Below are 15861 nucleotides of genomic sequence, written 5' to 3' on the forward strand. Positions count from 1 at the left end.
AGGAAAACTGTTTGTGAAGTCTGAAGGAGAGTGAACAGGTTTCAGCCTGAAAAGCCCTCATTCATGCATGGCACAGGTCGTCCTGTGACCAGATAAGGAAGATGAGCCTGACTGCAACAGTTCTGAACATTTTAGGCATCCCTGTTTAGTGGAAGAACTCAAACCTGTGGAATTCAAGCCCCTGGTCACAGCATGAGGAACACAGTAAAGCGACTTCACTACTTGCTATAGAGCTACTTAAAGGTGTCTCTATATGCACATCTTAGTAGATCAGGTCTAAACCATGGCCTTTAAGCAACAGGCACATTATCCCCAGGAGTAAGTCTCCTGTATTACTCTGTTGATAGGCTGTTTAGCTGCTTTTGAGAGATACCATGTTTCTAGAGTTGCTTCCAGAGGCTTTCCATCAAGACCATGTATGGAGCCAGTGCCTAGGTTGATAGTTCATCGTAAAGGAGTGTGAGCATTGTGCCTTCCCAGTGAAGGTATGTGTGAGTGTTGCATCTTCTCACTTCCAAAGGAGGGTATGAGTGTTCTCTTCCCAGTGGTGGTGTGAGTACCATGTCTTCACAGTGAGGATGAATGTCCTGTCTTCATAGAGCTGAGTTACTGTGGCTTTGGTTTGGCTGGCTTCCTCACTCCTGTTATACTCACTTAGGCATGCTTCATGCTGACACTCAGGAATGTGTTAATGAATATCTTGTAAATAAGTAAGCTAGGAGACTAATCTGCTTCAACTTTGCAAATGGACATAATTTATAGTGTGCCAGTTTTGTCTTGTGCACCATAGGTATTTGCCAGCATGGAAACAGTGAGGTCTTAACTTGACAAAGAGTTTCCTTCGTATCTTCCCCTAGGCTCTCTAGGATAAGTAATCTTAGGCCATTTGTTATTTAATTCTGGTCTTGGCATCCATACATTATTTCATACATGTTGGATGTTTATAGTTCATACAGCCTAGCACATAGATGCCTTTAAAGGTGTAAAATGGGTTAAGTGTTACCACATCAGTGTTTCTTAATTCCTCACACTCTATTCTTTATAAACTGATTAAAGAACTACTGTGTACTCTCAGTATCCTGCCTTTTCCTGCCTCAGTGCAGTGCAGTTCTGTGAGAGACTATAAAACCAGCCCAGACCAATGCCTGGGTTATGATGAGTACCTCAAGCTATGACAAATCAGTTTCCATTAGCAGTATAGTATAGAGCTTGTTGTGGAAATCTGACATTTGAAAACATGAAACATTGTTTACAATTGTTGAATTTCACATTTTTACTAGAGTTATAATTCTCTAAAACACGAAGAAAAGCAAATTCTGGTTAACTATCAATGAAACTAGGTTGAAACATTTTTTTTTTTTTTTTTTTTTTTTTGAGACAGGGTTTCTCTGTGTAGCTTTGCACCTTTCCTGGAACTCACTTGGTAGCCCAGTCTGGCCTTGAACTCACAGAGATCCGCCTGGCTCTGCCTCCCGAGTGCTGGGATTAAAGGCGTGCGCCACCACCGCCCGGCGAAACATTTTTTTCAAGTGAAATTGCGTTGTATTTTTTATTTTAACTGATGTTCTTTATATTTCCCCTTCCCTCTCCCACAAATACATGTCTGATAACAGCAATCCAAATTATACTCCATTGGTAAAACACTAGACCAGGGAAGACTGGCTAGGGCAGCTAGGCTCCAGACATGCAGCCGTCCACATGGTGAGCTCTTGAGCAACAGTAGTCCTGGAGCAAACTTCAGAATTATAGAAAGCCTGTGTAATACTATTTTGTCAAAAAGAACTGAGGAATATAAAATAGAATTTGACTAAATTAAGATGACATGGCTTTGAATAAAGGCCTTGGTATTTTAAATATGTCCTCTATCCTGAATAAGGACATCAGGAATACTTTGGTGGGAGTATCAAGGATCCATCTAAGGGCCTTGCACATAATATGCAAAGTGCTCTACACTCAGATGTAACAGAAGAAAAACTCATGAGTTTGAGGCCAGTCTAGGCTACAAAGGAAGTTCAAAGCTCCTGCCTCAGAAAACAACAAAACAGAACTATTCTTTAAAACTTTAAATGGGTATGAGCTGAGGAAATTTGGACAAAATGTGAGAAAGGACCCTCCCAACCCGAGGGTGTACAAGTTAAATGATCTGTAGTGTAAGTCATTTAACCCAGTCTGGAGTAGTAGGTTGATAGCCTGTGTCTGTGTTGTTCTCTGGTTCTTTGTGCCTTTCTTTTGCTAAACAATTATGTATGTCATTGAGGGTTTTCCTTTCAGGTGGAATGTATAATTCTACAAGACTGTATTTACAGAGCAGTTCACCAATTTTCATAGAAAAAAGAAGAACAGTTTAAATCAATAATCTGTCTTGTCTCCCTTGTTGAAAATTGTATGGGATTAACTGTGTCTTATCTGTTTTATAATTACTGTTTTCTTTGTAGGATTTTGCAGGTTGATTCCTCATACACGTTCACCAGGTACTTGGACGATATATTTTGAAGGTGCAGATTATGAAAGTCACCTTATGCGTGAGAACACAGAACTGGCAAGTATTTGAGGTTGGGATAGATTAAAGTATGAGATGTTCCTAATGACTTTGGAGGGGTGATATAATTTATTCTTTGCATACATGGAATGTTGTGATGGAAATTTTTGAAATGATTTTTTAATACCAATTTGATTCAAACATTTTAAAACCTTGATTCGTAAAATCACATGTATTTTACTCCCTGAGCCAGGTCTGTACAGTTTTGTGTCTAAATGGTTCTGTAGCAATAGAATATTTATGATTACAGTTATGGTAGCCTACATACATATTTTTGAAACATATTAGTATAATAACTTTGAAAGATTTTATTAGAAAAATATTTTTAGTGGCAAAAACATTTTATTCTTTTCTACTGATTTCTACTTAAATGTGCATCAAATAATTCATAATTTTGAAATAGTAAGGAATTTCATTCATCTTAAGGAAAATTATACTTTGCTTCAAATACAGAGTTTCAACAGATACTTTTTAATATAGTATATATATTTATATAAAATTTTAAATTTAAACATGTATCAGAGTCATCTCCTAAAATTGAATTGATAGTTGTCATTATACCAAATATATGGGCTCACTACTAACAAAGTAGCCCATTCTTTTTATTGACTTCCTTTGTTTGTTTTTGGTCAAATTTAAAGTAACAGTGTCAACTTCTGATGACCAGATTTTATAGGAAATCAAGTACTTCTTGGATTCATTAATTGTTTATCTTTCAGATTTATTTTCAGATTCCTTAGGAGCTAGATCTCCAGTCTTAATTTATATAAAACAAAAATTTTAATGTCACATAATTTTATTTTTTCCTTGATATTCTCTCCTGGGCGTTATAGTTAGTTGCTTTCTGTTTAATCACTATTAAGTTTTCTCTCAGTGTGCATTCAGTGTGCATTCTGTTGTAACCTTGCTCACACTTCAGTGTGAAGTTTGGCATGAGTGTAAGATGTGACTTAAATAAAGCTTTCCTTAAAAAAGTGCCGGGCGGTAGTGGCGCACGCCTTTAATCCCAGCACTCGGGAGGCAGAGGCAGGTGGATCTCTGTGAGTTCGGGGCCAGCCTGGGCTACAGAGTGAGATCCAGAACAGACAGACACCAAAACTACACAGAGAAACAAAAAAAAAAAATGACTGTCTTCAAGTCTGTCCATGCCCTGGCTGCCTCCTTTGCTCGACTGTATTCGATTCCTTTGCATTTCTTGACAGAGTACTGGGAATACTACTGCTGTATCCTGTAGTTCTTTATGTTCACCATTTTAAATAAAATGTGCAGTTTCTCAAGAGAGGAAGATAATAGTTCATCTCTGTTACAGCCATTTTCTGCTATTTTCCCAGACAGTGTGAAATAATTTTAAACTTTTTCTTTGGAAAACGAAATAAAAGGTTAACAGTTTATTTTAAAAGATCATAAAGGTAAAAATTGGGTTTTGTTTTTGTGGTTGTGATTTCTAACCTGATAGAAATGTAAGCTTAATTTTGTTTCGTAAATTAAATTCTTAATATTTAAATGGCATTTGTAATTATTCATCTTCTAGACTTAGTCAAATGATGCAGTGTTTTGTTTAGCAAATGAAAAGTACCTGAGGTAGTGGACTTTTTATAACCTTTTTGTTCTTTGTTTATTACAGATTAACTAGCTTTCTAACCATGTGAAAGCACTTCCATTTTAGTCATAAAATGAGCCTCTTTTCTCATCTTTAGGCCCAGCCTCTGAGGAAGGAACCTGAGATAATCACTGTGACCCTAAAAAAGCAGAATGGAATGGGCCTCAGCATTGTTGCAGCAAAGGTAAGACTGAGGGAGCCCCTGGAGAGCGTCTTCTCCCATCCATGACTGTGAGTCAGCATGGACCAGAAGTGATTGATGGAGCTTTGTTGCCCTGCAGAGTGCATGTTCAGCTTTGCTCCTGAGAAAAGGGAACATGCTGCCTGAGGGATGAGCTCCTTCTCTGAGAATGTGGCTAGAGGGAATGGTACCTTGAGATGGAATAGATGCTCAGAGGAAGCTGTGACACGAATCTTAAAAGGTCTTATTAATAAAAAACCCAGAGCCAGATATTGAGGTAAAAGCTGAAAGATCAGAGGATAGAACAAGCCACAGCCACCAGCTATTACCTCACCAACTCCACGAATCTTCTGAATGAAATCCTTAGCCTCCAGAGAGAGCTACTTCCTGTATACTCACGCCTGTATACCTTTCTGTGCCCTGCCATCTTATTTCCTCTTTCCACCCAGCTACATCACTTCCTGTCTGTCTGTACAGACCTCCAGACCTCTATGGTTAACTAGTGCTGGGAGTAAAGGCGTGTGCTACTGCACCTGGCTCTGTTCCCAGTGTGGCCTTGAACTCACAGAGATCCAGATGAATCTCTGCTTCCCGAATGCTAGGATTAAAGGTGTGTGCTACCACTGCCTGGCTTCTATGCTTAATATAGTGGCTGGCTTTGTCCTCTGATCCCCAGATAAGCTTTATTTGTTAGATCACAAATAAAATATCACCACAGGAAGCAGTTTAAAGGATGGTCAAGACTCGTTTGGGTACCGTGGGAAGAGCAAGTATGGCACAAGAGAAATAGTTGCATCTTTCACTTTGTCATAACAGGTATCAGATCTTTTCAGCCTTCAGTGAAGGCAGTCCTGGGGACCTAATAACACAACCATTCTAATCTCTCAGTCATCTCTACTGGAGGGTGGATTGGAGCTTAGCTTATATGTGTGTATCCATCTGAGGTGTTGGCAGCTCCCTCAGCCTCCCTGTTCTCTTGGCATCTAAGTCCTATTAGTCTGTTAAAGGACAATTTTTTTCTTTCAGTTAAAAGAAAGTAATAGTATAACTAGAAGTTATTGTCTTAAAAAGAAAAAAGCTTCCACAATCATAGTCAAGTATTCTCAGTGGAACAAATGCTTTTTTTTTTTTAAGTTAGCATACAAAGTAATGGGTTTGGTAAGTATGTCGTTATATTTGGTTCCAAGTCATCACCCACTCTGACTGGTTCTCTTCCCCAAGTCTCCCTCAGCTTTCATATGCTATCACCTTCTCTTTTCCAAATATTATTTTTAGCTAGTATATAATGACATGCTTTGTTAAGCTGTGGTAATATTTTGCCTAAAATAATACTGATAGCTGAAATTGTTGGCCTGTGTCCTGTTTTAAGAGACTATGTGAAAAGCTTGGAAACACCATATAGCATTATGAAAGAAGAGCATTCCAAATTGCATGATGCCAGTGTATTCTGAGAAATGTTTTAAAAAGTAACAGTAAATTTTGTACATCAGAATTCTGTTACACTGAGTATTAATTAGGAATTGATATTTGAAACCACATTATTCCCATTGTGGTATTTTAAAGGTTGCGTTAAGTCCCTTCCCCTTGCCCACTGATTTACATATGGTGCACATGACATGAGGTATAGGGTCCGACTGTGATGTCAGCATTGCCCCATGTAAAATAACGAGGAAGTCGCCAAAGTCATGGCTCTTGACTGGGAACAGATTGTAAGTACACAAGCCTTTCTAATAGGGGATTCTTGTGTGTATCATTCCTTCTTGGATCTTTGCCCTTCACGCTCATTTTCAAAACTAGACATTAGGGCACATGCCTGTAATCCCAGCGTTCAGCAGGCAGAGGCAGGAAGGTGGAGTTCTAGACCAGTCTGGGATGCATAGTGCAATCCTGTTTCAAAAAACAAAACAAAGCAAAAAACCTAAAACACAATGTTTATGGGTCCTACCTTGCCAGTATTTTCCTAGCACCTCACCTGTCCTGTGCTGCTTGTCCTTGAGCCAAGGCAGATCCATCTGTGATTTCTTTTCTAGTCCTTCACAGAACAGGAGTTTGATCCTTAGGAGGTGGCTGTCATTGTCTCTATTAGCCAACTAACGTTTTTCTCTCTAGTGGTGGTGTTCCCTAAGTCAGCCCGTGGGTTGTGACAGACAAAAGTAAGAGCTCGTTGTTTGTTTATTTGTTCTTTTAAAGCATCTGTGTTCTAGTTCCCTTTCTGTCACTGTGATAAACACTGACCAACGCCAACTTGCAGCAGTTTATTTCATCTTAAGGTTGCAGTCTATCATCAAGGGAAGCCAGGGCGGGAACCATGGAGGACCACTGCTTAGGACCTTCCTCTCAATGCTTGCTCAGTTTGTTTTCTACGTAACCCAGGACTACCTGCCTGGGCTGGTTCTGCCCATGGTGGGCTGGGGCTCTCCTACAGTAACCAAGAAAATCCCCCGCAGACATACCTACACTCCAGTCTCATAAAGACAATTCCTAAATTGAAGTTCCCTTTTCCCAAATGACTAGTTTGTGTCAAGTTGATAAAAACTAACCAACAAAATGAGTCATTCATTTATTTAATGAATTAATTTGTCAGTACACTAAATTGTCAACCGTGAAACTATATTTGAGCTTTTTAAAAGTTAAGAAATAAGTAGATTAATGAGCATGAAAGTAGTCATCTAAGCAATTGTGGGATTTTAGCTGGTCCTTGGAATTAAGAAATTAGAAAAATGGCCCAACAGAGATATGTTTGAGCAGTCTGCACCTGTAAGGAGAGCCAGAGGTGGTGGGGAGAGCTGTGCTTTGCAGTGTGAAGAGTTGTGGGCTGAGTGATGGAGGAGTCTTGTTGCCTTGTTGGCAACACAACAAAATGAAGGATTGGAAGGAGGAAAAGGCAGTGGTGTCTGAGACTGGGGCATGGCTGAGCAGAAGGGCCTGGAACTGTGGACAAGGCTGTTCAGGACAGACTGGAGGAACCTGTGTGTGTACCCACCACAGGTCCCTGAAGCTCAGGGTCTGTGGAATCACCTGTGATGGGCAGAGCAAAGATCCTGAGCCTCTGATCCTACTTTACTGTTATCTCGTGTGGCCCAGATCATACAGCACACTTCTAGATCCAAGCTCAGAACATTAGGAAATATGAAAATGTCAGCTATGGAACCATTTTCTTTCTTGGATATAGCTGAATAATTGCCCATTTCTAGAGGGGAAACAGAAGTTCAGACATTAGTCTGCCACACTCATACATAGGGAGGATTTAACTCCTGAGATGAGTGTAGCTTAGTGGTGGAATATCTGCCCAGCATTTATGAAGCTCTGCACTGGCTCTTGTGTGCTGCAGAGGAAAACAACGAAACAAAGAAAGCTTAAGTTCTGTGTTACGTTGTGGACACAAGCTTTCTCTCTAATACTGATATTACTGGAGAGTGACCATTATCAGAGTTACTGTTATTTCCATTGCAGAATGACTTGTTTTCTCTAGACTCCAGTATGACTTAGGTTTTGATTTCCCTGGTATGGTGTCCTGATGCAAAGGTCCTAGTATTTCATAATAGTAGGCTTAGGCTTCATCTTGTATCCTTGCCCAGTCTTGTATCCTCTGCCAGGTATCAGGTAGAGAAATAGGATATCAAGCCAAGCTGAAAGTCATAGTCCAGCCTATGTTCCCTTTAACTTCATTTACAAGAACAGGTCTTGACTTATTGGTTCAGCCTTGTAAAGGTGGGTCTTGGCAGAATTGTATTTTTTATACTTAAGGTGTAATATGATCACTGTTCTGCTGTGTGGAGTGGGGGTCGTAGGCTTTGATGCTTAATCTTTATTGTCACCTTGACTGGATTTAGAATCATGGGGAGACACCTGGATACCTTTATGTTGCCTATGAAGATGTTTCCAGAGAGATTTAACTGAGAAGGGAAGACCCACCTCTGTGGCTGCATCATCCCATTGAGTGGGTTCCTAGACTGTACAAAAAAGGAAAAAGAAGAAATGAGTTGAGCATCAGCATTTATCTCTCTTTGCTTCTTAAGGGTAGATATAGTGTGACCAACCATCTCATACTCCCACTGCCATACCCTCTCAACCATGTGGACTTAATCCCCTCAAACCATGAGACACAAACAAACCAAAAACTTACCTTTAAGTTGCTTGTACCAGCTACTTTTATTATGGCAGGAGAAAAATAACTAATTGACAGGTTTTCTGGACTCATCTCCCAGGGAAAGGTCCTAATAGCTGGGGTGACAGAAGGCAACCACTAACAGAAATAGAGGTACACTGAGGCCAGACCCCTGTAAGGGAACTTGTTTCCCTCCTGCCTTGTTGAAGGGTTGGTAGTCTCTGGGCCATGGTCAGTGCTGGCAGATACTTGTTGGATAACAGTGTTCAGGTGGGATGAGCCAAGTGTAACAGGTCAAAGGGGGACTACAGGAAGGATTCCTGGTTCAGACTTGAGCAGCAGGGGCCTGTAGGCAGGGCTGCCAAGAAAAGGAACCTGCAGAAGTTGGTGGAGGGGAGATTGTGAGTTCAGGAAGTTTGGGAGCCTGGTAAGGTAAATGAATGGGTTTTCTAGCAGTGGCTTGGATAATGGAGCTCAAAGAGTTAGAGCCAAAGGGGCCAGGAGTGGTGGTGCATGAGTGTGGTGGTGCATGCCTTTAACCCCAGTGCTTGGAAGACAGAGGCATGCCAATATCTTGAGTTTGAGGCCAGCCGGGTCTACAGAGTGAGTTCCAGGACAGCCAAGGTTACACAGAGAAACCCTGTCTTGAAACACAAACAAGAAGTTAGAGCCAGAGAAGAAACTTAGGAATTGATATATGGGCACTCTGAAGGAAATAATTTAAAAAATTCTCTGTCAACTAGACAGTGCCATTTTAATATATGAAATAGTAGTATATTAGCACTTGTTTTTTGAATGAGACAGATGAGGAGCTGTTCACTGTTTCCATTTCCATACTGTATTTGTCGTGTTCATAGTATGGGAAGGAAGGCTCAGCAGAAGAAAACACAAGTCACCTTGGGTGTCCAAGCTGCAGAACAGTGCAGGACAGGTGAGAAGTGTGTGGTCTCTGTAGACAACAGTGATAGAGTCAGCTTACCATTGAGATGGTGAGATAGGTCAGTATTAAGACCTGTCTCCTGCTGACCACTTGTGCTCTTGGCAGTACTGCACTACTCATCCTGCTGTGTCCCGAGAGGCAGGTCTCTACTTCTGCAGGCCTGTTCCTGTGCCTTTAAGACTAGTGACAGTTGTCTTTCCTCGTGACTGAGCAGGAAGCCATAGAAACACTGGTAGTAGCTGCTTCTCCCCGTGTAGCTCTTCCTTCTCCTCAGCCCTGCTGTGTTTTCCTGTCCCCCGTGTGCCTTCCCGTGTCTGCACTTGTGTTGTTTGCTACAGGTCTGTGTGTCTAACCCAGGCCTTTTTCCTTTTTCACTTGGTGTATGGCTCTGCCTCGGTAACCCTGAACCATGTTTTGATATTAAGTTCTTCTCCTTGCCCTCCACACGGTGGTTAAACTTTATGAAATCCAGATGAGATTTGGAAGCAGTGTGGGTTTGCAGTTTACTTTCTGAGACATTGCTTTTGGAGAGTTCAGCATGCTACTTCTTACTCATCTGTGGGACAACATGATTCCAACGCTTCCTGTTTAATTTGGATTTTTAAAATACAAACAATTCCCTTTCAATTTTATAACCCTTTAAAGCTTAATAAAAGACAAAGGGAATGAAAATCAGAGTGGCCTGGTTGCATAAGAATCTGAGTGTTGCGTTGGTTCCAGCTCATGTTGATAAATGCCATACAGTGTCACAGCGTCCAGCTGAGCATTGTGGCAATCCATTCTCGAAAAGCCAGCTGTGTTGGCTGCTGTTGAAACTGAGAGAAGTAGACGACTGGTCTCCAGCTCAGGACTGCTGTCCTGGAGATAAGAATGTGGTTCTCTGTTGTTGGAAGGACCGCGTCGGTGGTGAGTTTCTTCAGGGTGTTGTCCTTAATGTTCTCGTGCAAACTGTGATCTTTAAAGAATGTGCTTCTTCTTCCACTACGACTTGTTCGAACCTGTCAGTAATTAACTTGCTCGTGAAGAATGAACTTATAATGTAGCGTATAATTACACACTCAGATAGTTGTTGTTCTCCATTTATGTTTGAATACTTCATAAAAATGTGAAATTCTTACGATTTTGACTCAGAAAAAACTTAAGTTTTAACACTATTGGTTAAAATATGGTAAGAAAATTGCTTTAAATAGTAACTGCTGCTATGTAATTTCAAGAGCACATAGTCAGATACTCATAAAAACTTATTTCTGGCTACATTGGTAGTTTCAGAGTAGGCTTTCTCCATAGCCTTTTGTTGTGGTGGTGTTTTTAAAAACATAAAAATGTCAATTTATAGAGTATTTACTATATGTTACAATATTTTATCTAGAAATAAATAGTTGATTAGTGCCTTAAAGATGTTATAGTTCTTTTAGACTAAATACTGAGTTTTAAGTTTTTGAATCTTAGCTTAAACCACAAGATTTCTATAGTTTAAAAAAGTAAGAGCAAACAGTGTCTGTTAATGGCCACCTTCTCTCTGAAAGAGCAAGTTCCTCACATAGACTATCATTTAGGTCCTTCCCATCGTATTCTTTAATGGTCCTAGACTCCTTCATGGGAAAGACCTGGTTAAAGAAGTGAACTCAGGGTTTTCAGTTCCTTTGAAAAGTCTGGTTGGAGAGATGGCTCAAGATTGAGAGCACAGATGCTTTTCTAGAGGACCCAAGTTATGCTTCCAGTGCCCGCCCGGATCAGACAGCTCCCAGCTGCTCCTAACTGTAGGTCCAGGAGACCCAGTGCCATCTTCAGGACTCCCCAGGCATGCACACACATAACAAACATTAACCCCCCCCCCACACACACACATACATATTAATAAAAATGAAAAAGTCTTTTAAACAAATTATTTTTGTTCCATACTACCTCTGTGGCAGGAAGGAGTCTTCCACAAAAATGCATCAAGTGTCTTTCTCTTGAAATGACACAGTATCCCTTGTGGCTGTGGTTTATGAGTTTGGAACAGTATTACGTGTTTTTGCTAAAAGCAAAATAGTGAATTACCTAAGAAGGTAATTTTTTCACAGGATTATTATTACCTAAGTACTTATTTCTGGGATTGACTGAAATACTGAATTCCATTGGAGTGTTAATCTAATAACATAATTGTTATTCCTCTAAAGAACATTTTTTTTACTGTGTGGTTACACAGAAAAAGAACAGCACCCCCTCACACCTCACCCTCACTTAAGGCAGAGATCCAGGTGTATTTATACTCTGCAATCACACCTTAGATAGCTTCTGGGGGCTCTCAGTTTGGAGACTCAGGCTGTTCTACACAATTCCTTCTGTTGAAATACCCCCTCCCACACTGGATCTGTTGTCAGGAGTGTGGCCTGTCTGTGAGTCCCATTTCAGAAACTCCTGGCTGGCTCATCTCATTTGTTTCATAGAGAGAAAAGATGGATGATGTGGTCAGTTTTTGTTGTTTTGTTGGTGTTTTTGTATTGATGTAAAAGGTAAATGAACACAGCTGAGGTTAGAGCTCAGCTTACGGAATTCAAGCTCAGTTATTTGTTTTACCACCATATCTGTTGGAATAACTTACTTATTTTGAGAACTGCTGCAGGTGAAATTTATGTGAAGAAAGCATTTTAGAACCAATTTAAAAACTGAGGTAGTTGGTAGAAAAAGATGCTCAGAGTTTTTAAAACCTTTGATAGTTGCTCTGAGAAAGCAACTAAAAGGTGAGAGGAGAGTGCTGGTGAGCAAACAGAGCTTGCCTATAGCACCTCTGTCTGAGAGTTTCGTTTGGGCTGCTCTTGGCTCTGAGGTCATCCAGCCCACATTGTTTTGTGCTCCAGCTGGGGAGTCCTAGGCTGGGCCTCCACCCCAGAACAATAGGCTGAGCCCTGTGTTCCTTGGCAGACACCTCGTCCTCTGTTTTTTTTTTTTTTTCCTTTTGGGTTGTGTTTAATGATGTTTTTATGCTGTTACTGAGGCGCACTCCCACACACTCAGTTGTCAGCCAAGCCGTCTGGAGAACAGGCTCCTTGTGGTAGTGCCAGAGAAGAGAACTGGCGGCACCTCTCAAGCTTCTGAGACAGACGGTAGTGAGAGTTAGGAAAGACGGACAGCCTTCTCTCTGGACCTTCACTTCTCACCAGAGGCTGAGGCAGCTAATAGGTGTGTTGAGTGGCTCTCTCTATCCGGGTTGGGGGGTGGGAGGGCAGTGTCCTCCGTTTTCTGACATGGTTTATTTATTTTTGGGTTATGTTCTTTCCTAACCTTCCATAGGTAAAGTTCAGATAGTTGCCCTTTTTCCTCCCTTACCCTGCTTTTCCACCTAAGTAGAAGAAAAGTACCTATCTGTAGGGTGCAGTTTTAAGATCAGAGTATTGAGTGTCTCAGGTATAACTAGGTCTCCAGATCCCTGCCTTCTCTGGGCATTACCTGTTTATTTGCTTTGGAGGCGGTCTCCAAGAAGGGTGCAAAGGCCTAGTTGACCCACCTTGAGCATTGTACTGTGGATATGGATCTCAGGTGTTCTGCAAGGGGAAAATACATTTTATACCTTTTTATTTAAGTTTGCTCAAATCATTTAAAAATTAAAATTAGCAAAATTGGCACTACCTCATGTCTTTGGAAATGTGTAACTATTTTCTGAAAGATCTTCCCCCTTTCATTCAAGGAATTGATTTATTAAATGAGAAGTTTGTAGTAGCTATGTTTAATCTTTTAATTTTGCAACTAAGTAGACTATTTTAGGAAGCTTTAGACATTTTTTTAAAAATTATTTAGCCCTATGTATTTATTTCAATATTATTCTCATTACTTTTGAGAAATATTACTCATTTCTCATGGTTAGAAATCAGGATATGTAATGTTAACATATGTGGTACAGTAAGATGTTATTTGGACAGTTTGTGCATAATTACGAATTTATTGCTAATAATGGTGGTGACTAATAAACTACAAGACACACCAAAAAAATCCCTTCCTTCTTAGAGTAGTGCACACAGGTAACTTAAAATTTCTGCCTAGCTATTTTTTTAAAGTAATTTAATATTTTCAAAATGTTACTTTAATACATAATTAGTATAAAAAAGGTTAATAAGGTGTTTCCCATTCTGTTTTCATACTATGCCTTTGAAGTCAAGGTACTCCATTTTGAACTAGCCACATTTTGAGTACTGTGTAGTCAGATGTGGCCTAGGGACTGTGGTATTGGACAGCAGGGTTGTAAATGGTTCGGTACCATTTGGCCAGTACCCTTAAGCTGTTCTGTGTTCTACTGTTGGCTTCTGGTTAGGGCTTACATAGGCCATACATGCAGCCCTGAGTGGCTGAAATGCCACACACTGACGTGCAGCATCAAATACGAGATAACTTCTAGACTTTATTTTTCTTTCTTAGGAAATTAGTAGAACTAACATAGAATAAGTTTTAGTTATTATATGTCTATAAAATAGGAGCTGCTACCTCCTGGTATTAAATTTTGAATTTGGTCTTACCAGGCTAAAGTATATTGTGCATTATTCTTTAGAAATAAGATGTAAGTGGTTAAATGCCTTAAATTTTCTTTTTATATGTATGCATGTTATTTTATGTGTATGAGTGCTTTTTCTATATAAATGTATATATACCACATGTATGCCTGGTGCCCAAAGAAGTCAGAAGAGGGTGTCATATCCCCTGGAACTTAAGTTACAGACTATTACGAGCCACTCTGTAGATGCTGGGAACTAAACCTAGCTTCTCTGCAAGAACAATCAGTGTTATTAACCACGAAACCTCTCCAGTCCCCAGAATTGAAATGTAGTTAGTTCTTTAAACCCTAGACTAATTAACATGTTGCTATTCAGATGAAGTAGTGGGAACTCCCAAAATGGTAAGGAATTTTTGTAATGCAACATATGGCAGGTTTTCTAGGAAAAGATGGGTAGCTCATCATGTGCTGTAGTTGAAAAGAGGGGCCTTCTCACTTATACAAATAGCTGTAAGGCAACTGTCTTCCTCAGGGGAACAAAGAAAATCCCATGTGAATACAAGTGAAAAAAAGATGTTATCTCTTCTGGGAGAACAGAGGACAGATGGTGGTTGGTAGGTAAATCTAGGAACAGAACGATGAAGGCTTATGGCAGAGCCCAGAGTGCAGTTGAAAATGGTGTATTGGGCTGGTGGTGGTGGCGTACGCCTTTAATCCCAGCACTCGGGAGGCAGAGGCAGGCAGATCTCTGTGAGTTCAAGGCCAGCCTGGTCTACAGAGTGAGTTTCAGGACAGCTAGGGCTACACAGAGAAACCCTGTCTCAAAAAATGAAAGAAAGGAAGGAAGGAAGGAAGGAAGGAAGGAAAGAAAAAGAAAGAAAGAAAGAAAGAAAGAAAGAAAGAAAGAAAGAAAGAAAGAAAGAAAGAAAGAAAATGGTGTGTTGAGAAGTTAATACCTGAACATGCACTCAGGAAGGAGAAGATGTGTACTTTGCAGACAGCAGGAAGATAGGGTTGTCTGGTGTGGTGATGGTATTCCCATGTGCTTTAGAAGAGGTAATTTTTCTAGTTAGGTGGAATGTGGAGCATGAACAGATCAGCCAGCCATCAAGCATTTCCTCATTTTGCCCGAGTGTTTCTGACACTGAAGATGTGTTCGTGCCTAGTTTAAGATTCATAACACTATCATTAAATACTTAACACATGATCAGTTTTGAATATTTAAATTTATGCTTATTAAAATTTAACATTGTATATGTATGTGTGTGTGTTAAGTCACTTAACTTGAAATAGCCAGAATTTGAGGTTATTTAAATAACTTGTAGTTCATATTGAGTTTACAATGTATGCTTATATAGTAGGTGTCTAGAATGTAGAGTAGCTATGAACTAAGGAGCCTAGCAGTTACTCAGGAGTGTGATTGCTGAAGAAATGATTAAATGATTAGGACATTTCTGCAGGAAGCAACCACAGTCGCATTGATCTCTAAGTAGGGGACTGTGTGTTGCTAGCCTCCTGCAGACAGCAGCAGAGTGTGTGCAGGGAAAGGCAGACAGACTACTTTCATTTCAGATCAGTCCATTCCATGATTTTAAAAGGTGTTCTCACTGTAGTTTGTCCAAAGTAAGAGGAAGACTATTTTGAGGTTTGTTAATAATATTCTGGAACATACTAGAAACGATGTATGATCGATTTATTGTTCAAAAATACATACTTGGTGTTGTTTATAGCAGTGCTCCTAAAATGTATTAGTTATTATTGCTTAGTGTTTTTCTTGCCAGAGATGACAGTAGTTGGTTTTTATTAAAAGGATAAATGTTGACCATTTAAATTGTAAGGTCAGGGGCTGGAACAGTTCCTCAGCAGTTAAGAACATGTACTGCTCTTGCAGAAGCCCTGAGTTCAGTTCCCAGCACTCATAAAGGGTGGCTCACAATCCCCCATAACTCTAGCTCCAGGGCCTCTGTTCTCGTTGGTTGCTCCACTTGTGTGCACAAACCTTTACTCTAAAAATATACACATACA

The 15861-nt window shown here is 40.1% G+C and overlaps 1 protein-coding gene across 10 annotated transcripts in view; it reads left to right on the forward strand.

The window, feature by feature from the left end:
• Positions 1–15861, forward strand: part of Afdn (afadin, adherens junction formation factor) — a 132113-nt gene that overhangs the window by 87772 nt on the left and 28480 nt on the right. For all 10 annotated transcript variants that reach the window (XM_059272891.1, XM_059272894.1, XM_059272895.1 and 7 more), the window contains 2 exons: positions 2436–2539; positions 4237–4323. In XM_059272891.1, coding sequence (XP_059128874.1) covers positions 2436–2539; positions 4237–4323 — 191 coding nt within the window. The remainder of the gene's footprint in view (positions 1–2435; positions 2540–4236; positions 4324–15861) is intronic.

The sequence above is a fragment of the Peromyscus eremicus genome, chromosome 8b (assembly GCF_949786415.1).
Source record: "Peromyscus eremicus chromosome 8b, PerEre_H2_v1, whole genome shotgun sequence".
Classification (NCBI taxonomy): Eukaryota; Metazoa; Chordata; class Mammalia; order Rodentia; family Cricetidae; genus Peromyscus; species Peromyscus eremicus.